This window comes from Heloderma suspectum, chromosome 11 (assembly GCF_057233095.1).
Source record: "Heloderma suspectum isolate Gila_16-S chromosome 11, 16-S_ref, whole genome shotgun sequence".
In the NCBI taxonomy this organism is placed as follows: Eukaryota; Metazoa; Chordata; class Lepidosauria; order Squamata; family Helodermatidae; genus Heloderma; species Heloderma suspectum.
Genome location: NC_139468.1, coordinates 32,336,770 through 32,360,279, shown reverse-complemented (window position 1 = coordinate 32,360,279; position 23,510 = coordinate 32,336,770). Strand labels below are relative to the sequence as shown.

The window sequence follows — 23,510 nt, the reverse complement described above, 5'->3', positions numbered from 1 at the left end:
TGTTACGTTCCTCCCTATGAAGGCTACATTAAAAAAAAAAGATTTAAAGTTTCAACTACTTCATCTCCTCAGGGACACAAGTGATCCTGATATGGGACACCCTGGTAGCGCCCTTCCAATATTGCAGAAGGGAGGCAGTTAAATCTAGCCCTGGAGAAGACATAGCGATACTTGGGGAAAGTCAGATTGTCCAGATATCTGGCATATCTAGGGAATTTTAAAAATTACACCAAAGTATATTGGAGAGCAAGATCTAAAGCATTTGACATAGAATATTGAAAATCAACGTCCTTAATCTGTTGACCCACTTCAAGATCATTCTCCAGTTACTTCTCCTCCGCTGGGAGATATTTTGAACCTTCTTCCTGTCAGCATGTAGTGGTGAGATCAGGGCAGCCATTTTCTGAAATTCCTGGACAGAGCAGGCCAGGCCGCATGACCGGGCATGTCACATGACTGGAAGGAGCATCGCCTTTCAGAGATGTTTAGATGTGGCTTGTGAAAATGACCATTCTATGCATTTCCATTCATTTGATTTATGTGCTGAATATTCCTCTCCCATCCCCCAAATCAGAGCCACCTCTTGAGTCTTTCAGCCGCGTATGGGGACTTGCAGACAGTAAGGTATTTGCTGAAAGAAGCCTGCCTGTCAGTGCCGCTCGAACCCAATGATGACAACCCAGCTGTAGTGGCAGCATATTTTGGGCATAAAGACGTTGCACAAGAACTGCTGGATTCTCTTCCTGGTAGGTTGAGTCTCCTGTCCTTCTGTTAGTTTTGAAGCACTTCTTGTTGCTTTCTTCACCTACATTCTGTTATATTGTCCCTTTCTTGTCCCAGCTAGCTTTCTGAAATGGAACCCCTGGGAAAAGTAGTTCTGTCAAGGAGCTATTTGAAGGGCTCCCTACACCTGTAGGAACCTGCCCTGGGCCTTAAAATCAGTCTCAGAGGCCCTGCTCTTTGTCCCCTCAGTGACACTGATCAGCTTGGTGGGTACCAGGGACAGGGCCTTTTCAGTAGTGGCCCCACACTTGTGCAAGTCCATCCCCCAAGAACTCTGCTAGGCCCCCTCTCTTGTGGCCTTTAAGTGAACCCTAAAGGGGTTTATGTTCCACCAAACATTTACTGTTTTTATTGCTGGCTGTACTATACACGATCTTATCTAATGCCGTTTTTGTTCTTTGTTCAGTTGTTCTGTTTTTAAATTTTTTATTGCTGCCCTAAAAGGTCCCTATCGCTGCCCTAAAATTGCTGCCCTAAAATAGCAATAAATCATAGGGAAGCCCCTCCACAAAATGACATTTCCCACAGTTCTTTGGGGAAAATCATGATGGCTAACCATGTTAGACTTTAATGCAGTCATGTCCTAAAGGTAGTCACTTGATTTATTTAGAATTAGAGATTCCCCAGTCTCCATGCCAGATAACCATATTCTGGCATTGTTGACTGGCAGTCTTGAAGAATTATATGGAAAAGACAAATATCCTTAAGGGCGCAATCCTATGCATGTTTAGACTGAAAAAAGTCCTACAATTCCCAGCACCTTAAATGTTCTTAACAGCACGATTGCCAGAGCTGCTGTTTGTGGGACTGTGTCTTCCAAAACCACCCCCTTGTATTTTCTGGTGCATTTTCCTGCAACTGGAGCATCTCCCCCATGAGAGGAGGTTACATCAGCTGGGATTGTTTCACTTGGAAAAAGGGTGGGTAAGGGGAGACATGATAGAGGTCTACAAAATTATGCATGTTGTAGAGAATGTGGATAGGGAGACATTTTTCTCCCTCTCTCAAAATACTAGAACCCAATAGGGTCATCCCATGAAGCTGATTGGTGGGAGATTCAGGACAGATAAAAGTAAGGACTTCTTCACACAGCGCATAGTTAAACTATGGAACTCGTAACCACAGGATGTAGTGATGGCCTCCAATTTGGATGGCTTTAAAAGAGGGTTGGACAAATTCCTGGAGGAAAAGGCTATCAATGGCTACTAGTTCTTGATGGCTATGTGCCATTTTTTCTCCAGTGAGCCTATGTATACCAGTTGCTGGGGAACATGGGTGGGACGGTGCTGTTGCGCTCATGCCCTGCTTGTGATTCTCGGTCAACAGCTGGTTGGCCACTGTGTGAACAGAATGCTGGACTAGATGGAGCCTTGGTCTGATCCAGCAGGGCTCTTCTTCTGTTCTTCTGTTCTAACTTGCTGCGAGCGTGACGCTTCACATGTTAACGTTGTAATCGATGGTCTCTGAACACTTGTTTTCATAGGTCTGAGTAACTACTTGCAACTCGTGAGCTGGATGCTTGCGACTGCCTGTCAGCAAGGCCACTTGGAGCTGGTCAAGCTGTTAGTCCTGACATACCGAGCAGACCCTGACAGCTACGCAGTGAGGAAGAATGAGTTTCCAGTCCTTGTCCAATTGCCTCTGTATGCAGCTATAAAAGGAGGTATGTGATCGGGCTGTCTGTGCTATGTTAACTAGCGCATCAGGGAAACAGACGCTCCCCTCCCTGGGGTCCCAGTCCAGCCCTCCAGGGTTCCTCAGAGCTCCACGCCCCTTTCCCCTGGCCACACCCCTTTCCCCCCAATAACCAGCCGTTTTGTGGTTTCCTGGCTTTTGTACATTCCCCCCCCCCACCCTTTTAAAAGATTGCAGTGCCTCTCTTAAGGCTTAGTTACTGGCAGCAAGAGATTTAAGCTAAACTATGCTGGTATTTTTTTGTATTTTTGGCCCCACCCCTTTGCCCCACCCACCACTGGAATGTGCCCCCCCCCCCCCCGAGGGCTTCTCTGAAATGGATTTTGGCTTTTGAGCCAAAAGCAGCTCCCAACCTGGGCATTAAACCTTTCTCTCTGAGGTGCACAGTTTTAACAAGCGAGGGGCTTTTTACATGGGGGAACATTAAAAAAAGTATGACCTCTCCATCTATAATAAGGACATTAATTTCATGCTGGATCAGGCCAAAGGCCTATCTAGTTCACGTTTCTGTTCACACAGTGGCCAACCAGCTGCCTGTGGGAAGCCCACAAGTAGAACATGAGTGCAATAGCAGCCTCCTGGTCGTCGTCAAAAGTAGTACAGTCCTATGTTTTATCACCTCCTGTGTGATGCATATAACGGTTTTTAGGTTTAGATACATCTAAAAAGGCAAAATGTGTACATGGAGTTCCACACCTCCACAGATTCAGCCTTGCCTTTCCAGGTGAGCCAAGTAGGACCTGACCTCACTGCAGCACTCTCTTACAGACGGTCACTGGGACATTCCCTCTTTCCTTTTGGATCTACCAACCTGTGGGCCCAAATTTTCTTTTTTAGATAAGGAAGTTCCCTGCATTTGAGTTTTGTTTTTTGTTTTTAAAGAAAAACCACCCTGCATCATCATCTAATTTGGGGAAACACACATACTGCAGTAGTTCCTTTTTTATTCACAAGCCTCTCTGTTTTTAACTAGCTGTTTCCATAATGTTAGGAACAGAGCTGCTCTTTGGGGGAACTGTGTTTTGTTTTGTTAAATAAAAAGCCAGGAATACACACAGAGCTTGTCTTATCTTTGTATACCTTTGCTGGTCTTTTTCCTTCTTTGCTAGGGCATGAGAATGTAGCTGCCTTCTTGCTTGAGAATGGATCCTTCTTCTGTTCCTACATTCTGATGGACTGCCCTAGTGCGAGCAAACACCTCCTTCGCAAATATTTTGTAGAAACAGCTACGTTACCCAGGAGTTCTCCAGCCAAAACAGTGAGTAGCTGCTTGCGTACTGGAGGAGAAGGCATTTAGGACATGGGGAGCAACTTGAGGCCCTCCAGATGTCTTGGCCTACAACTCCCATGACCCCTCACCACTGTTACGCTGGCTAAGGGCTGATGGGAATTGTAGTCCAAACATCTGGAGGGCCACAAGTTGCCCATCCCTGGTTTAGGGAAATGACGCATAACACAATTGATGAGGTTCAATTATCCTCAATACTTTCTTTTTTACGCGCCCGTTGTGGGTAGATGCAAAATCGATTTGGCCGTGTGTGGTTTCTTTAGTGCTGTGTGAGGGGCTAAGTGCCATGGTCAGCCATGCCAGCCAGGGAAGCTTCTTCATTCTGATAGGCCGGAATGGGTCAGATGATATTCCCTGACCTCTATAAAGTCTTCCAGGTGAGGCTTGCTGGCTGGTCTGAGCAACTAGGAGTACTGTGACCCTAGTTCTTGGAGAAAAGAAAACATTATCAGCCTGCCCCCTCCCTCAGTGAGTCTACCATCTCACAACTGTTGTCATTAACTGCTCCTCCTCCTCTTTCTCATCATTCCTACCACTTGCCTGCTTGACAGGCAGAGAGGTAGTGAGCAAGCAGGCAGTGGCATCGTCTGCTCCTCCTTCTCACCGCCACCATTGTCTGGGCCAGACTGAGAGGCAGTGGAACAGGCAGGCCACAATAATGAAGAGGAGGAGCAAGTCCAGGGGTCTCTTGTCAGCAGGCCCCTGCTGGAGTGTGGGCCCTCAGCAGGTGCCCCATTATGCCTACCCTTGGTGTGGCCCTGACTAGGCCCCATCATGCCTACCCTTGGCGCGGCCCTCAGTAGGCCCCATCGTGCCTACCCTTGGCGCGGCCCTGACTAGGCCCCATCGTGCCTACCCTTGGCGCGGCCCTGACTAGGCCCCATCGTGCCTACCCTTGGCGCGGCCCTGACTAGGCCCCATCGTGCCTACCCTTGGCGCGGCCCTGACTAGGCCCCATCGTGCCTACCCTTGGCGCGGCCCTGACTAGGCCCCATCGTGCCTACCCTTGGCGCGGCCCTCAGTAGGCCCCATCCTGCCTCCCCTTGGCGCAGCCCTGACTAGGCCCCATCGTGCCTACCCTTGGCGCGGCCCTGACTAGGCCTCATCGTGCCTACCCTTGGCGCGGCCCTGACTAGGCCCCATCATACCTACCCTTGGCGCGGCCCTGACTAGGCCCCATCCTGCCTCCCCTTGGCGCAGCCCTGACTAGGCCCCATCGTGCCTACTCTTGGCGCGGCCCTGACTAGGCCTCATCGTGCCTACCCTTGGCGCGGCCCTGACTAGGCCCCATCCTGCCTACCCTTGGCACGGCCCTGACTAGGCCCCATCCTGCCTACCCTTGGCGCGGCCCTGACTAGGCCCCATCATGCCTACCCTTGGCACGGCCCTGACTAGGCCTCATCATGCCTACCCTTGGCACGGCCCTCAGTAGGCCCCATCGTGCCTACCCTTGGCGCAGCCCTGACTAGGCCCCATCGTGCCTACCCTTGGCGCGGCCCTGACTAGGCCTCATCTTGCCTACCCTTGGCGCGGCCCTGACTAGGCCCCATCCTGCCTACCCTTGGCACGGCCCTGACTAGGCCCCATCCTGCCTACCCTTGGCGCGGCCCTGACTAGGCCCCATCGTGCCTACCCTTGGCGCGGCCCTGACTAGGCCCCATCCTGCCTACCCTTGGCGCGGCCCTGACTAGGCCCCATCCTGCCTACCCTTGGCGCGGCCCTCACTAGGCCCCATCCTGCCTACCCTTGGCGCGGCCCTGACTAGGCCCCATCCTGCCTACCCTTGGCGCGGCCCTCACTAGGCCCCATCCTGCCTACCCTTGGCGCGGCCCTGACTAGGCCCCATCGTGCCTACCCTTGGCGCGGCCCTGACTAGGCCCCATCGTGCCTACCCTTGGCGCGGCCCTCACTAGGCCCCATCGTGCCTACCCTTGGCACGGCCCTCACTAGGCCCCATCGTGCCTAACCTTGGCGCGGCCCTCACTAGGCCCCATCGTGCCTACCCTTGGCGCGGCCCTGACTAGGCCCCATCCTGCCTACCCTTGGCACGGCCCTGACTAGGCCCCATCCTGCCTACCCTTGGCGCGGCCCTGACTAGGCCCCATCATGCCTACCCTTGGCACGGCCCTGACTAGGCCTCATCATGCCTACCCTTGGCACGGCCCTCAGTAGGCCCCATCGTGCCTACCCTTGGCGCAGCCCTGACTAGGCCCCATCGTGCCTACCCTTGGCACGGCCCTGACTAGGCCTCATCATGCCTACCCTTGGCACGGCCCTCAGTAGGCCCCATCGTGCCTACCCTTGGCGCAGCCCTGACTAGGCCCCATCCTGCCTACCCTTGGCGCGGCCCTGACTAGGCCCCATCCTGCCTACCCTTGGCGCGGCCCTGACTAGGCCCCATCCTGCCTACCCTTGGCGCGGCCCTGACTAGGCCCCATCCTGCCTACCCTTGGCGCGGCCCTGACTAGGCCCCATCGTGCCTACCCTTGGCGCGGCCCTGACTAGGCCCCATGGTGCCTACCCTTGGCGCGGCCCTGACTAGGCCCCATGGTGCCTACCCTTGGCGCGGCCCTCACTAGGCCCCATCGTGCCTACCCTTGGCGCGGCCCTCACTAGGCCCCATCGTGCCTACCCTTGGCGCGGCCCTCACTAGGCCCCATCGTGCCTACCCTTGGCGCGGCCCTGACTAGGCCCCTTCGTGCCTACCCTTGGCGCGGCCCTGACTAGGCCCCTTCGTGCCTACCCTTGGCGCGGCCCTGACTAGGCCCCATCATGCCTACCCTTGGCGTGGCCCTGACTAGGCCCCATCATACCTACCCTTGGCGCGGCCCTGACTAGGCCTCATCATGCCTACCCTTGGCACGGCCCTGACTAGGCCCCATCGTGCCTACCCTTGGCGCGGCCCTGACTAGGCCTCATCTTGCCTACCCTTGGCGCGGCCCTGACTAGGCCCCATCCTGCCTACCCTTGGCGCGGCCCTGACTAGGCCCCATCCTGCCTACCCTTGGCACGGCCCTGACTAGGCCCCATCCTGCCTACCCTTGGCGCGGCCCTGACTAGGCCCCATCCTGCCTACCCTTGGCGCGGCCCTGACTAGGCCCCATCGTGCCTACCCTTGGCGCGGCCCTGACTAGGCCCCATCCTGCCTACCCTTGGCGCGGCCCTGACTAGGCCCCATGGTGCCTACCCTTGGCGCGGCCCTGACTAGGCCCCATCCTGCCTACCCTTGGCGCGGCCCTGACTAGGCCCCATCCTGCCTACCCTTGGCGCGGCCCTGACTAGGCCCCATGGTGCCTACCCTTGGCGCGGCCCTGACTAGGCCCCATGGTGCCTACCCTTGGCGCGGCCCTCACTAGGCCCCATGGTGCCTACCCTTGGCGCGGCCCTCACTAGGCCCCATCGTGCCTACCCTTGGCGCGGCCCTCACTAGGCCCCATCGTGCCTACCCTTGGCGCGGCCCTCACTAGGCCCCATCGTGCCTACCCTTGGCGCGGCCCTCACTAGGCCCCATCGTGCCTACCCTTGGCGCGGCCCTGACTAGGCCCCATCATGCCTACCCTTGGCGCGGCCCTGACTAGGCCCCATCCTGCCTCCCCTTGGCGCGGCCCTGACTAGGCCCCATCCTGCCTACCCTTGGCGCGGCCCTGACTAGGCCCCATCGTGCCTACCCTTGGCACGGCCCTCACTAGGCCCCATCGTGCCTACCCTTGGCACGGCCCTCACTAGGCCCCATCGTGCCTACCCTTGGCGTGGCCCTGACTAGGCCCCATCGTGCCTACCCTTGGCGCGGCCCTCACTAGGCCCCATCGTGCCTACCCTTGGTGTGGCCACACTGTGGCCCTGACTAGGCCGCATCGTGCCTACCCTTGGCACGGCCCTCACTAGGCCCCATCGTGCCTACCCTTGGCGCGGCCCTCACTAGGCCCCATCGTGCCTACCCTTGGCGCGGCCCTCACTAGGCCCCATCGTGCCTACCCTTGGCGCGGCCCTCACTAGGCCCCATCGTGCCTACCCTTGGCGCGGCCCTCACTAGGCCCCATCGTGCCTACCCTTGGCGCAGCCCTCACTAGGCCCCATCGTGCCTACCCTTGGCGCGGCCCTCACTAGGCCCCATCGTGCCTACCCTTGGCGCGGCCCTGACTAGGCCCCATCGTGCCTACCCTTGGCGCGGCCCTGACTAGGCCCCATCATGCCTACCCTTGGTGTGGCCACACTGTGGCCCTGACTAGGCCCCATCATGCCTACCCTTGGTGTGGCCCTGACTAGGCCCCATCATGCCTACCCTTGGCACGGCCCTGACTAGGCCCCATCATACCTACCCTTGGCGCGGCCCTGACTAGGCCCCATCATGCCTACCCTTGGCGCGGCCCTGACTAGGCCCCATCATGCCTACCCTTGGCGCGGCCCTGACTAGGCCCCATCATGCCTACCCTTGGCGTGGGCCTGACTAGGCTGCCTGCTGTTATATACAGATTGCCTTTGCCTCACCTTCTCAACCTCCCAAAAGTCAGGTCTGTCCCACAGTCAAGCAAGTGTGGTGCAGTTGTTAAAGTGTTGGACTTTTGGCTGGAGAGAGCCCTGTTCTGCTAGCAAGTGCTAATTTGCCCTTGCTCAAGCATTGGTTTCTGCTAACGCAATGTCATTGACACTAGCAGAATGCCATGCTTGCTTCCAGGGCCGGCCCTTCCATTAGGCAGAGTGAAGCAGTCACCTCAGGCAGCAGATGTTGGAGAAGAGAGCTGTGTGCCACACAGTGTGCCCTGTCCCCCCTAAGATGGCCTGCTGCCTTCAGGTGCAGTGGAGGAAGCTGTCTCACAGCTAGTGTCGAAGAAAGATGAGAGCCAGTGTGGTGTAGTGGCAAGAGTGTTGGACTGGGAGTTGGGAGATCCGGGTTCTAGTCCCCACTCAGCTGTGGAAGCTCACTGGGTGACTTTGGGCCAGTCACACACTCTCAGCCCAACCTACCTCACAGGGTTGTTGTTGTGAGGATAAAATGGAGAGGAGGAGGATAATGTAAGCCGCCTTGAGTTCCTTGCAAGAGGAAAAAAGGCGGGATATAAATGCAATAATAAATAATAAATAAGAAAGATTCAACTGCTAGTAAAGTCAGCTTTTGTACATGGAACTGGAGGAAGTGCCATCTTGCTCTTTGCCTAAGACAGCAAAATGTCTTGGGCCATCTCTGCTTGCTTCCGCCCTGGACCAGAATCTTTAAGAGTCAGCCTGTACTTAGCAACACCTGGGTTCATCCCAGAGATTCAGTGCCTCTTGCTTTTTAATCAGAATTGTTGATGATTCCCATAAGATCTTTTCCTTTCTTTCATCTCCAGGTTCTTTCTGTGAACTGGGCAAACCTCAGACTTCCTTGGCTGGACCTCGATTGGCTGATAGATATTTCCCACCAGATCACTGAGCTCGACCTCTCCACCAATTGCTTGACAACCCTTCCATCCATTATCCCTTGGGGTCTGATAAACCTCCAGAAACTAAACCTCAGCGAGAACCGGTTAAACATACTGCCGGATGTACATTCTTCAGATGGAATTATCTGCACAAAGTACGTGCCTGCATCCTAGAATTGTAGCCTGGAACTAATTTTTTGCAGGGGCCATGTTTTGAATCGAGCAAGGGCTGAAAGGCCAGAAGATTGACAAAACATAAATGAAAGACTTCCTAGTTAGTTTGCTTGCTTGTGCGAAGATGGGAGCAAAGGGGCTGCATGTATGAACAGCCCAAAAGGCTTGTTAACATCTTAGTCTATTAAGCAGATATGTGATTGTCCGAATGCAGCCACTGGCAAATGGCCTGTTCCTGCCTGGTTTTAACAGCAACGGAGACTCTGGCAGAGACACTGCTTATTATCGACCTCAGATTTCCCCTGTGACTCACAGTAAGCGGTTGAGTTGAACAGTCTTCTTCCCTAGAGACTTTAAAGAGGAAAATGGATATTTCAGGGATGACTTATGTCTAGGCCCCATAGAGGGTGGTAGCAGCAGACTATTCTGTTGTTGTATTTTTCATCTATTTATATTTTTCTTTTCTTTTTAATCCACAGATTACTTGAGATTGACATATCCAACAACAGGTTCTTCAGCCTTCCTTCTGGATTCTTGCACCTCTCCAGACTCCAAAGGCTTGTTGCTGCCAAAAATTATCTGGAAAGGCTATTTGATGAGGAGAATGGTAGGTGCACCTTGGCTTGGAATTTCCAGTTGATTCTCCTCTGGTGGGAGGAGGAGGGGTAGTAAACCTTGCAGCCGTTTCCTTTTTCATAAGGGTGGAAGGGCTTTCTCCTGTGTCGCTCCCAAACTGTGGAATGTGCTCCCTCAAGAACCACAATTAGCCCTCATTCCCTGGGTTTGGAAAAAGGGTGTGAAGGCGCATTTTTTCAATGTAGCCCTGTAAATTATGTAATTGTTTTAATGTTTTATGGTTTTTAATGTTCTTTTTATGGCATTAAAGTTTTACCTTTTCAATTGTTGTTCACCGCCTTGATGGTTATTTTTGTTTGGTTTTTTAGCCAATAAGACAGGATATAAATGTTAATAATAAATAAATCGTTGCATCTCCCGACAAGAGATGTGACCCAGAGCTTCAAACAGGCTTAAGTTAGCAGCCTCTCACAAAGATTTGATGTTCCTTTTTTTTTTTTAGTCACTAACTGGATTGGATTAAGGAAACTGCAGGAGCTGGATGTCTCAGACAACAAGTTATCAGAACTGCCCACTCATTTTCTCCACTGTTTGAAGTCACTGAGCTTTCTGAATGTCTCCAGGAATAATCTGAAAGTGTTTCCTCAGCCATGGGCCTGTCCCTTGGTATGTCTGAACTGCTGCCCTAGTAGCAACATAAACATAAACATGTGATAAAAATCAAATCAAATGCAGTCATAGACCCATATAAGTAGAAACTTTATAAGTTGTTGTATGAATTCCTTGGCATAGTTGAGAGATTCTAGGGCTTGAACTGGGACCCTCATTGGACTTATGTTACTGGACTGCCTAGAACAGTGGACACTGAGGCCTCAGTGACACCAAGAGAATAGACGTTTGCAATGTCAGCCTGTGCAACTGGCAAGCAGTAAGAAGCTTCAGGATTGGCCAGGCCTGATTAATGGAGCAGTATCCTTTGCCTTTTGCACATTGGGCTTTAGCTCTGCTTCAAGCTTCCAGTTCAAGTATCTAGTTCTTGGCCTGGTTTTGATAGGAACCTCAGTCCTAAGCGCATTGACTTGGAGCTAGGAAGAGCTTTCTGATGGTGCAAGCTGTTTAACGGTGGAACAGTCTACCTCAGAAAGGGGTGTGCTCTCATTTCCCAGATGTTTTTAAGCAGAGGTTGGATGCCCATCTATCAGGGATGCTGTAACAGTGGATTTCATGCATTGTCACGGGGTTGGGCTAGATCATGACTGGGGAGCTTCTTTTGGGTGGAGGCCTGGATGACACCCCCCCCCCCCCCGCTTTCCACAGATCAAATCATAGAATCATAGAATAGTAGGGTTGGAAGGAGCCTACAAGGCCATCGAGTCCAACCCCCTGCTCAATGCAGGAATCTAAGTCACAGCATCCCTGACAGATGGCTGTCCAGCCTCGTCTTGAATGCCTCCAGTGTGGGAGAGCCCACCACCTCCCTCAGTAATTTGTTCCATTGTCGTATGGCTCTAACAGTCAGGAATTTTTTCCTGATGTTCAGCTGGAATCTGGGTTCCTGTAACTTGAGCCCATTATTCCGTGTCCTGCATTCTTGGATGATGGAGAAGAGATCCTGGCCTTCCTCTCTGTGACAGCCTTTCAAGTACTTGAAGAGCGCTATCCTATCTCCCCTCAGTCTTCTCTTCTCAAGGCTAAACATGCCCAGTTCTTTCAGTCTGTCTTCATAGGGGTTTGTTTCCAGTCCCCTGATCATCTTCGTTGCCCTCCTCTGAACCCTCTCCAGCTTGTCTGCAACCTTCTTAAAGGTGGTGCCCAGAACTGGACACAGTACTCCAGATGAGGCCTAACCAGTGCTGAGTAGAGGGGGACTAGTACTTTCCGGGATTTGGAAGGTATACTTCTATTAATGCAGCCCCAAATAGCATTTGCCTTTTTTGCAGCCACATCACATTGCTGGCTCATATTCAGCTTGTGATGGACAACAATTCCAAGATCCTTCTCGCTTGTAGTCTTTTTGAGCCAGGTATCCCCCATCTTGTAACTGTGCATTTGGTTTCTTTTTCCTGGGTGCAGAACTTGGCATTTATCCCTGTTAAATGTCATCCTGTTGTTTTCTCATCAGCATTCCCTGCACCTCCTCTTCCAAGTCATTAATAAAAATGTTGAAGACTACTGGGCCCAGGACTGAGCCCTGCAGTACCCCGCTCATTACCTCTCCCCAGTTTGAGAAGATCCCATTGAGTCCGATCCTGTAGCCAACTGTGGATCCATCTGATCGTTGTTTCATCGAGCCCACTTTGACCTAGTTTGCTCATCAGGATATCATGGGGCACTTTGTCAAAAAAATTGCTGAAGTCAGGATATATTATGTCCACAGCATTCCCACAGTCCACAAGGGAGGCTACCTGATCAAACAATGAGATCAGATTAGTCTGCAGGAATTGTTCTTGACAAATCCATGTTGACTTCGAGTAATTAGTGCATTGTTTTCAAGATGCTTACAGATGGATTGCTTTATAATCTGCTCCAGAATTTTCCCCCAGGGATTGATGTCAGACTGACTGGTCTGTAGTTCCCAGGTTCCTCCTTTTTGCCCTTTTTGAAGATAGGGACAACATTAGCCCTTCTCCAGTCATCTGTCACTTCACCTGTCCTCCACGATTTCTCAAAGAGAATAGACAGCGGTTCTGAGAGTTCTTCTGCCAGTTGCTTTATTACTCTAGGATACAGTTCATCTGGCCCTGGATATTTGAACTCATTCAAAGTAATGTCCTTGACCATATGCCTATCAATGTTCCTTGACCATATACCTATCGATCTCAAGCTGCAATCCTGCCCCTTCAGCCTGTACTTTGCCTTTGCCAGGGGGGTCATAGACCCTCTTTTGGGAGAAGACTGAGCCAAAGTAGGAATTGAGCACCTCTGCCTTGTCATCTGTTATCATTTTGCCATCCTTATTTAAAGCTGAACCAGCATTTCTTTCCTCTGTCTTTTACTATTCACATATCTGAAGAAAGCTTTTTTGTTGCTTTTAGCATCCCTTGCTAACCTCAGCTCATTCTCAGCTTTAGCCTTCCTGACGCCATCCATGCAATTCTGTGCTACCTGCCTGTACTCTTCCTTTGTAGCTTGGCCTTTCTTTCACTTCCTGTATGTGTCGTTTTTTTTGTTTTCAGGTCATCTCTAAGCTTGTTGTGAAGCCACATTGGCTTCTTCTGTTGTCTTCCACCTTTTTTTCTTGTTGGAATTGTTTGTAATTGTGCCTTTAGAATTTCCTTTTTTAAAAGCTCACACCCATCTTGGACTCCATTTCTCATTAGAGTCGCTTGCCATGGGTCCTTACTTATCATTGTTCTGAGTTTATTAAAATCAGCTTTCCTAAAATCCAGGTTACGCGTTTGGCTACACTCGGCTTTTGCGTCTTTTAGAACCAAGAACTCAAGTACAACATGGTCGCTTTCCCCCAGGGTTCCCATAACTGCTACTTTATCCACTAAGTCATCTCTGTTGCTTAGGATCATGTCAAGGATAGTCGATCCTTTAGTTCCTTCCTCCACTTTCTGTAGGAGGAAATTATCTGCAACACAAGTCAGGAATCTCTTGGAGGGGCCATGTTTTGCAGAATTTGTTTCCCAACAAATATCAGGGAAATTGAAGTCCCATACTCTGGGCATTAGTATATAGACATCAAAGACCTTTTGCTTTATAGTCTGGCTTTCTTCCTACATGTTTTTGAAGACTATTATTGTCTTCCATTAGAACTGTTCTCTCCGTTGTGGTGCATGAACCTTCATCCATTGTTACCCCCAACTTTACATCTCCTTCCCCCATAGGATTCAGTTTAAAGCTCTCCTGATGAAGTTCTTCATGCTATGGCCAAACACATTCTTCTCAGCCCTTGTGAGGTGCAACCCATCCCTTGCCAACAGTCCATCTTCCAGGAAGTATAGCCCATGGTCCCAGAATCCAAATCTCTCTCATCGGCACCACCTTCGTAGCCAGTGATTCACCCGGAGTATTTTTCTTTCCCTTTCTGTCCCTCTTCTAACTACTGGAAGGGTAACCATCTGGGCCCCAAAGTTCTTGAGTTTCCTTCCCAAAGCTTCAAAGTCTGACATGATTTCTTTGTAGCTCCGCATGGCGGTATCATTTGTTCCCACATGGATGAGAAGAAAGGAATACCTGTCTGTGGGCTTTAAGAGTGTAGGCAACCCTTCAGTCACGTCTCTAATCCGTCCTCCTGGGAGACAGCATACCTGGTGAGACCATGGGTCTTTGCGACATACTTGGGTTTCGATCCCACGCAGCAAGGAGTCTCCCACTACTACTATTCTTCTCTTGTTGTTGGAGGCCTTGGTTTCGTTGCCTCTGCTTGACTGACCTTCAGCCTCTTGCTCGCTCTCATCTAGGTTCCCCTGTAATTGATGTGAAGGGTGGGGCCATGCCCCCTGGTGACATGCCCCCAGTGTCACTTGGCAGCTGGCCAAATCACCATTCATTATGTGTGTTTATTGTCATTTTTATTGTACTTTATGCTGTGCGTGTGTGTGTGTGTATGTTACTGTAAATCACCCTGGATTGTTTTATGTATTTTTAAACAACACGGTGCATTGCATTCGCAGCCCTCACTACTGGAAATCATGCTCATAAGATTTCACTAGAAACAGGCTATTCTCTTTCAAGCCTTTCACATCTATGGTGTGACCACAGTTGGAATACTGTGTATAGTTCTGGTCACCGCATCTTAAAAAAAGACACCGTAGTGTTAGAAAAACTGCAAAAATGTTCAAGGGGCTGGAGTAACTCCCCTATCATAGAATCATAGAATAGTAGGGTTGGAAGGGGCCTACAAGGCCATCGAGTCCAACCCCCTGCTCAGTGCAGGAATCCAAGTCAGAGCATCCCTGACAGATGGCTGTCCAGCCTCGTCTTGAATGCCTCCAGTGTGGGAGAGCCCACTCCCTGCTTAAGGAATTGGTTCCATTGTCGGATTGCTCTAACAGTCAGGAAGTTTCTCCTGATGTTCAGCCGGAATCTGGCTTCCTGTAACTTCAGCCCATTATTCAATGTCCTGCACTCTGGGATGATCGAGAAAAGATCCTGGCCTTCCTCTCTGTGACAACCTTTCAAGTACTTGAAGAGGGCTATCCTATCTCCCCTCAGTCTTCTCTTCTCAAGGCTAAACATGCCCACTTCTTTCAGTTTCTCTTCATAGGGCTTTATGAGGAAAGGTTACAACATCTGGGACTGTTTAGCTTAGAAAAAAGATGAGTAAGGAGAGACTTGATAGGTATGTACAAAATTATGTATGTGGAGAAAGTGGAAAGGGAGATATTTTTCTCCCTCTCCTATAATACTAGAACCCAATAGGGTCATCCTATGAAGCTGATTGGTAGGAGATTCTGAACAGAGAAAAGGGAGGACTTCTTCACACAGTGCATAGTTAAACTATGGAATATGCTACCACAAAATATCATGATGGCCACCAATTTGGATGACTTTAAAAGGGGTTTAGACAAATTCATGGAGGAGAAAGCTATCGATGGCTATTAGTCCTGATGGCTATATGCTCCCTCCAGGACCAGAGGCATTAAGCCTATGTACACCAGCTGCAGGGGAACACGACAGGGAGGGGTGCTGTTGCACTCATGTTCTGCTTACGGGTTTCCCATGGGCAGCTGGTTGGCCACTATGTGAACAGAATACTGGACTAGATAGACCCTTGGTCTGATCCAGCAGGGCTCTTCTTATGTTCTAAGCCTGTCCTGGTATTCATAAGAGCTAGGAACCTGCTTTTTTAAAAATAAAATACGTGCATACACACCCCTGAGAACAGTTGGAGAATTCTTTCTGAATATGAACATTCTTTTTCTGCACATTTCTAGAAAAGTTGCAAGGCAGCTAGAAATACATTGGCATCCCTACCTGATACTTTGGCTGTTTTTTGGAAAAGTCATCTCAAGGAAGTAGATTTTTCTGAAAATTCCCTGAAAGAAGTTCCCCAGTGTCTCTTCCAGCTTGAGGTAAGTGGGGAGAACTCATGTCATCACCATTTTGGTCATTTTCTTTATTTCAGTGAGTAGATTGAGATAATCACTCCCCCACTCCTGGAACACATTTTTACTTATTTATTTTGTTGCATTTCTATCCCACCGAAGGGGTGCACCACTTGATGGGATCCTGTGGCCATCCACATTTTGGACTTGCTGCAAAAATCTAACATGCTAAAACCACGATACCAATGTATCAGCTTGAGACAGCCAGTGTGGTGTAGTAGTTAGAGCAGCTTTCCCTGATCTGGCACCCTCTAGATGTGTTGAATTACAGCTCCCATCATCCCCAGTCATACTATCTGTGGTTGATTGGAGGTGATTGTCAGGGATGAGTCCAGGCCCCTTGAGATGTCTGACAGCTCCAATTCTGAATCAGAGTTGGAACAACTAGATCAGAAGCTGGGGGAGGGATGTTCTCTAGAGCCCCAAGGTGCTAGGAGAGGTTCCTCCAAAGGCCTTGACAAACAGATGGCCCAGGCTGAGTCGCTGCCCCCTCCCTCCACTGTGAGAACCCAAGTTTCCGAAGAGGAATGGGGGCAGGACTTGAGAGACACTAGGGCGCGTCGCAAAGCAAAGTGGGAAAAGTTAGGGGCAGGGCTTACATACTCCATCAGGATAGCCACTCTTGGAAGCCAACATAGGAGGGAGCCACCCTAAGGGAGGAGCATCAGTGTGAAGTAAGTTTGTCCATGAGGTTCATAGGCAAACTGTCGGCAACTTCACTACCCTCCAGTTTGTCTTCTCTGATTAGAGATCGCAGATTAGTTGTTTAGGGCCTGAGGCAGTCTGAGAGCATCCTTGAATCGGCATTTGTAGAGAGGCTAGTCTCTAGCAAAATAAAGTTGTATTGGTCTGAAGCTTTGTCTCTTTGTGGTGTTGATTGCGAAGGGGAAGGATGATCCATTTCCTGACAGTGATGTTGGACACATCTAGACAACCCAGACAGGGAAAGGCTGGGTTAGAATTAGGCTAGAACTGGGAAGACCCATGATCAAATCCTTACTTGGACATACTGGGTGACTTTGGGACATAGTGTCTCTCAATCCAACCTCCCTCATAGGGTTGTTGTGAGGGTAAAATGTGGAGGGGAAAACCATGTACAGCAAGCTGAACTCCTTGGAGGGAGAATGGGATAGAAATATAACAAATGAATATGTAAATACCTGCAGAGTCTCCTTGTGGTCTTGAATCCATTTCAGACAACGCTGTCTTCCCCACCACTCATCAAGTACAAAATTAACGATTAATTTGGAAGGAGTAATCCACCCCGGAATAGGAAAATGCAAAGTTGTCTACGATGATGCTAAGGATGTATGAGAACTTCAGTTCACAAATCACTCGAAAATGCCCCGTTCACAACCCCAAATGTGAACGGGAGCACGTGTTCTCAGAAAATGTTTGCAAATTCATGAACTTGTGTTTGCGTTTACAAAATCTGCCACTTGAAAAATGTGTGACTGACTTGAAAATTGTGTGACTTTTGAAAAATGTGTGACTCTTCCCGTTCGAAACAAGAATCGGAGTGGGGCGAACTGAGCTTTGAAGTAAAGTTTGGAGGATTTCAACAGGCTTGAGCATCCCTGGTTCTCCCATCCCTGGATGATGGTGTAACGTGTCCACCCCGATTGCCACAATCGCATATACCAGTGTATGCCTGTGTTTCCAGTTGTCACCATATGTCCCCTTTGGGATTCAGGGCACTCATGAGATAAACATGTGGGGACTGCAGTTGGCTATGTAAATTGGCCCTGGATTCTTGAGTGTGAGAAAGTATAGGGTTCAGGCTAGGGATGGGAGAAATGGTGCGAGCTCATTGAGGTTTCCAGAGTTCCACCTCAAACCTCGGTCCGCTTTGGTCCCATTCTTCATTGTGAGCTCCCCCCGCCCGCCTCTGTTCAAATAGGCAAAGTACACATTTGGGTCACTTTTTTTTTAAAGTGTGCACCTAATTGCTTCCTTTCCCACCATTGACTTAAGCATGAAAATGCGCATTTTTCAAAATGTGCATTTTTTGAAGTGCACGTTTTTCTAAAGTATACAATTTGCGAACGGGCATCGCAGGCTCAGGAATGTGTGAGCTGTGCTGCAAAATGCACTCTTGTTCGCATTCGGGATGCAAACGGGGCACATTCTGGTCTTAATCAGAAACTAAATTCTCATGCATCCCTATATGGGGGTTGGACGCGATGGGGGGGTTGGACGCGATGGCCTTGTAGGCCCCTTCCAACCCTACTATTCTATGACTATTCTGTGATATCAGGCTTATATGTCCGAAATCCTTCTCTAATAGCCTGTGCTGTGTCAGCTCTCATAACATTGCTTTGTTTCGTTGAAGGAATGCAAACTTGTCTAGGAAGGCATGTGTTGGTTCAGCAATTTGAACACTAGGTGGTGCTCCTGTGACATCTTTTCCTCTATCTTGATGCTATTTGTACCAATGCAGTGTAATGAAATCCACAATAATTTAGAAACCAGGGTCCTAGCAAACTTGCAGCGTCTTTGACAGTTTTCTCCCCAGGTGGGGCTTCAGTGTCCTTAGTATAGGAAGCTGCCTTGTACCGAATCAGGACCATTGGTCTGTCTAGCTCAGTATTGTATACATTAGCCTTCTCCAACTGATTGCCTGGTGGGACTTCAGCTCCCGTCATCCTCAGCCACCATGGCCAATGGTAAGGAATTCCGGGAGTTGTCATCCAAAATACATGGAGGGCACCAGTTCAGGGAAGGCTGGGCTACATGGACTGGCAGCAGCTGTCTAGGATTTCTCTAGACAGGTGTTTTCTGCAGCCCTTCCTGGAGATGCCAAGGTTCGAACCTGGGACCGTCTGCATGCAAAACCTGTGCTCTACCAGTTCTGCCCTGAAGAGATTCTCCTTCACATGTCTACAGCAGGGTATTTTTATTATTATTATTATTATTATTATTCATTTCTATACCACTTCCCAGCTCTCTGGGCAGTTCACAACAATTCACAAGATAAAGTGCAGCATAAAACATTTAAATATACACAATTTTAAAACAATTTAAACAGCTAAAAACAATTTCAGTAAAATACCACACTTGTTCAGACAGCTGGCATAAATGGCCCACCATAGGCCATTAAATGCCTGGGGGTAGAGGATAGTCTTAACTTGGCGCCGAAAAGATGACAGTGTTGGCGCCCTGCAGGCCTCAGTGGGGAGATCATTCCATAATTGCGGGGCCACCACTGAAAAGGTCCTCTCCCTCGTTGCCACCTTCCGAGCCTCCCTTGGAGGAGGCACTCAGAGGAAGGTCCCAGATGTTGATCATAGTGTCTGGGTAGATTCAGGTTGGGAGAGGCGCTCTGTCAGATATTGTGGTCCCGAGCTGTGTAAGACAAAATGGTACCCTCCCAATGTTTTTAACCACATCTCCCAGAATTCCTGACCATTGATCATTCTGGCTGGGGCTTCTGGGAGTTATAGTTCAAAACATCTGGAGGGCATGAAGTTCCGTACCCTTGGTCTGCAGATATCATGGAGTTGGTAGCCTGCCGTAGATCACAGAATCCATGATGCAGGGCAAATGTGAGTGCAGCACATATGCAGGAGAAAGTCCAGGTTCTATATGACCTTACAGATTGGATGAGATGATGCCACAAAGAGCAAAGCATCCAAATGTTGACAAATGGACTCTGAGGAGCCAAGTGGAATTTCCCCAGAAATTCATGTTTTGAGCTTGAGTAAACCTACTGCTGAACTAGAGTTTGAATACAGGTCTTCTAGGTCTCAATGTGACACACCAATCCCATTACACTGTGTTTAGCACAGTCCACCCCGCAGTCTTCATGCATAACCAAAATGAAGCTTAACTAGGTATAACAGCATTGGCTGCTGTTAACCCCTTCTCATCTTTTTCTCTTTCCCCCTTCCCCTCTCTTTGTTGGGACAGGAAATCTGTCTTTTCCTTCTTCTTTTCTTAGGATGTTCTGTAAAGCACCACATCCATTGATGCCAGTGTATAAATTCAGAGGTGGACAACTTGCGCCCCTAAGGGAGCATGTGGCCTTTGGCCTAATTTCAGAAGCCCTCTGTAAGGTTCCATTTGTGACTTGGACCCCCTGAGCAACTCCTTAAGGATCTCTTGCTTCCTTAAGAGTCCCACTTTCCTTCTTTTAAACTCCCCCTTCCCAGTAACATGGAGTTTAGGCTGTAGACGTGGGGTGACTGGCACTCTAGGCACAGGTTTTAACCACAAGAGTTTACTAGTAAATTAAAACAAGCAAATCACCACTAAAGTTATTTACACAATAGAGATGAGTGATACAAAAGGCATTAAAAGAAAATAAAGGTTGCAAATCGCAAGTTCCTTTACCCTAGCTGTCTTTATACTCCTCTAGGCTGCTTCTTCCTGCTCACTCCTCAGACTCTGCTCTCACTTCAGGCTCTGGCTGTCTCTCTCTTACTGGCTCTCTCCCTCTCTTTATATACCCTCCTCCCTCAAAACCAAAAGTACTGTTTCAGCCCTGAAGAAATGAAACGTAATTGTGGAACTGAAACAGGAACTTCACCAGAGAAATGAAACTACGCCTCTCAGGGTTACCTCCTCCCAACAGAAAACTCCAGGCCTCTAAGCCTGACCTTTTTTCCCTTTGCCTCTGTAGGCCTTAAACCTTCACAACCTCTACGAGCGAACAGCTGAGACCTCTGGCAAGAGCCGTCTGCTCACTACCTCTATGAGTGGAACAGCTGAGACCTCTGAAAGTCACACCAGACTTTCCAACAACCAGACTCTCCATGGGCTGGATGACCAGTGGGCATGGCCACACCCACTGATGTCATCTGTCCCGCCACCCACCCCTTTTAGTTCTCCCAGCCCTGGTATGGATGAATGAATGATGATAATAATAATAATGCTTTAATGCAGTGTAGCTGGCTGGGGGATTGTGGGTAATTTTAGCCCAACACATCTGGAGGTCACACCTTGGAGAAGGCTGCTTTTAGGATTCAATCCTATGCATGCTTAGACAGAAAGAAGTCCTACAACTTCCAGCATGCCCCAGCCAGCATGGCTGGCTGGGGCATGCTGGAAGTTGTAGGACTTCTTTCTGTCTAAGCATGCATAGGATTGCACCCTAAAGCAGCCTTCGCCAAGGTATGCCTCCCAGATGCTGGGAGTTGTAGGACTTCTTTCTGTTTAAACATGCATAGGATTGCGCCCTTAATTTATGAAACCAAAAGGGTTTCACTGGAATATTCCACCCATTATCCTGTGCTGATCCAGAACCTCAAAGTGGCCCCTTGACATTGTCTCTTTCTCTTTCAGGCTTTGGTGTCCTTGAAACTCTCAGGAAACCAGATAGTTGCGTTACCTTCTCAAGAGAAGTGGAACTGCCGGCAGCTGAAATCTTTGGATCTCTCAAAGAACCAGCTTGGAAAGTGAGTTCTTTCCGTTGGTCTCAGAGTCCTACCACAGAGAAGGGCTTTCCGTTTCACTGGTCTTTCTTTCCATTTGCCTACAGAACTGATGAAGGGTCCAAAACTAAACGGATTTCATTTTTCACTACAAGGAGCAGAGCTCGTGCTGGCACTGAGACAGGTACGGCAATCGGGGAATGAAGGGGTAGATTAGAGCTCACAATTAGGAGGGCAAGTAATGTATGATAGCAGGCAGTGAGGCCACACCGTCACTGTGTCCTGCTGGGATTGGGCCCCTCCTTTCTTTACAGAAGCCCGTGGAGCCAATTACCCTGTAAGCAGGAGGAGAAAACTATGACCCTGCCTGTCTTTGTCACCACCTCTTTAAAGAGGCTATTTTAAAGTCCACGTACACGTCTAATGATTTGATACTGGTTGTACAATTGGTTGATAAGGTAGGAAACTGCCTCATTCTGTCTGCCCAGTATTGTGTCCTCTGACTGGCAGCAGTGCTCCAGGGTTCCCCATCATTTGCTACATGATCCTTTTAAACTGGAGATGCCCAGGTTTGAACCAGACCAAGAGGCCAAGTTTGCTGATGACACCAAATGATTTAGAGTGGCTAAAACGATAAGGGATTGCGAGGAGCTCCAAAAGGATCTCTCCAAATTGGGAGAATGCGCATCAAGATGACAAATGCGGTTCTGTGTAAACAAGTGTAAAGTGATGCATGTTGGGGCAAAAAATCCCAACTTCAAGTATAAGCTGATGGGATTTCTTCCTGCAGCACGTTGAATTCACTACCAGAAGACATCGTGATGGCCACCAATTTGGATGGCTTTAAAAGGGGGTTAGACAAATTCTTGGAAGGGAAGGCTATCAATGGCTACTAGTCCTGAAGCCTCTATGCTACCTCCAGTATCAGAGGCAGTAGGCCTCTGTACACCAGTTGCTGGGGAACATGGGTGGGAGGGTGCTGTTGCACTCATGTTCTGCTTGTGGGTTTCCCATGGGCAGCTGTGAACAAAATGGTGGACTAGGTGGACCCTTGGTCTGATCCAGCACGGCTCTTCTTATGTTCTTATGGACACTTTTTGCATGCAGAACTGTGCCTGAAAAACCACAACTTTGCATTTGTCTTCTGTATGTGGTTTGCATTCTGCTTTCCCCCCTCTCCAGGTCCCACCTTGGAGTTTCCGGAATACCTGTGTGACTCTCTTGAAGTCCTCTATCTGAACGACAACCAGCTCGACTCCGTCCCCCGATCGGTCTGCCTTCTCAAAGGGTTGTCGGAGCTTTACTTAGGAAAGTAAGTTCCATTATCCAAAGCAATCAGAAATGCCACTGGTGCCATTGAAACGTCTGTTGTTTTCCTCTACAATCCTTGGATGATTTATCTGAGCAGGAAACTCCACATTCACTGCAAAGGTGGGCTTGGGATAGAGCAGCCTTATCCAAGCTGGTGCTTTCCAGATGTTTAGGACTTCACCTCCCATCTGTCCCAGCCAATATGGTTAATGGTCAGGAATTCTGGGAGTCGTGGTCCAAAACATCTGGGGGGCACCAGGATGGGGGAGCTGCCACAGGCCATGCTGGCTGTGGCTGATGGGAATTGAAGTCCAAAACATCTGGAGGGCACCCAGTTGGAGAGAGCTGGGTTAGAGTCTTGGACTAGGACTGCGGAGACCCAGGTTCAACTCCCCACTCAGCCCTGAAACTCACTGGGGGATGTTGGACCAGTTGCCATCTCTCAGCCTACCCCACCTCAGAGGGTTGTTGTGAGGAAAACATGAGTGTAGCAGGACCATGTATGCCACCCTATGCTCCTTGGAGGAAGGCTGGGCTAAAGTAAATAAAATCTCACTGTAGGTGAAAATCAAGATCAGTCCTAATTTTCTGAGTTTGGCTCAGTTCACTGAGAATTTGTTTGTCAGCCTCAGACCTTTAACAGGACATCCTCAGAGTGGGTGAGAAGAAGTTGATCCAGGCAGGACAGCTGGGTGAACACGTCTGCATTGACGTTTTCTGTGTGTCCTTCCAGCTAGGACTGTGGGGTGACCCCCACCCCAAAAGTCATTAGTTCTGTCACCACCCTTTTTTTTCTTCCGCGGAAATTCCTTGACAATCCTGTTCAGGCTGGGACCTTTGCGTTTTGCCTCAA

General features: G+C 49.6%; 1 protein-coding gene across 3 annotated transcripts in view; it reads left to right on the top strand.

Moving 5' to 3' along the window:
* LRRK1 (leucine rich repeat kinase 1) overlaps positions 1-23,510 on the top strand; it is a 134,951-nt gene that overhangs the window by 40,797 nt on the left and 70,644 nt on the right. For 2 of the 3 annotated variants that reach the window (XM_084817359.1, XM_084817357.1), the window contains exons 4-13: positions 575-746; positions 2,267-2,446; positions 3,588-3,736; positions 9,097-9,323; positions 9,822-9,949; positions 10,421-10,584; positions 15,804-15,941; positions 21,258-21,370; positions 21,454-21,530; positions 22,529-22,658. In XM_084817359.1, the coding sequence (XP_084673485.1) occupies positions 575-746; positions 2,267-2,446; positions 3,588-3,736; positions 9,097-9,323; positions 9,822-9,949; positions 10,421-10,584; positions 15,804-15,941; positions 21,258-21,370; positions 21,454-21,530; positions 22,529-22,658 (1,478 nt within the window). The remainder of the gene's footprint in view (positions 1-574; positions 747-2,266; positions 2,447-3,587; positions 3,737-9,096; positions 9,324-9,821; positions 9,950-10,420; positions 10,585-15,803; positions 15,942-21,257; positions 21,371-21,453; positions 21,531-22,528; positions 22,659-23,510) is intronic. The other variant, XM_084817358.1, reaches the window with a different exon arrangement.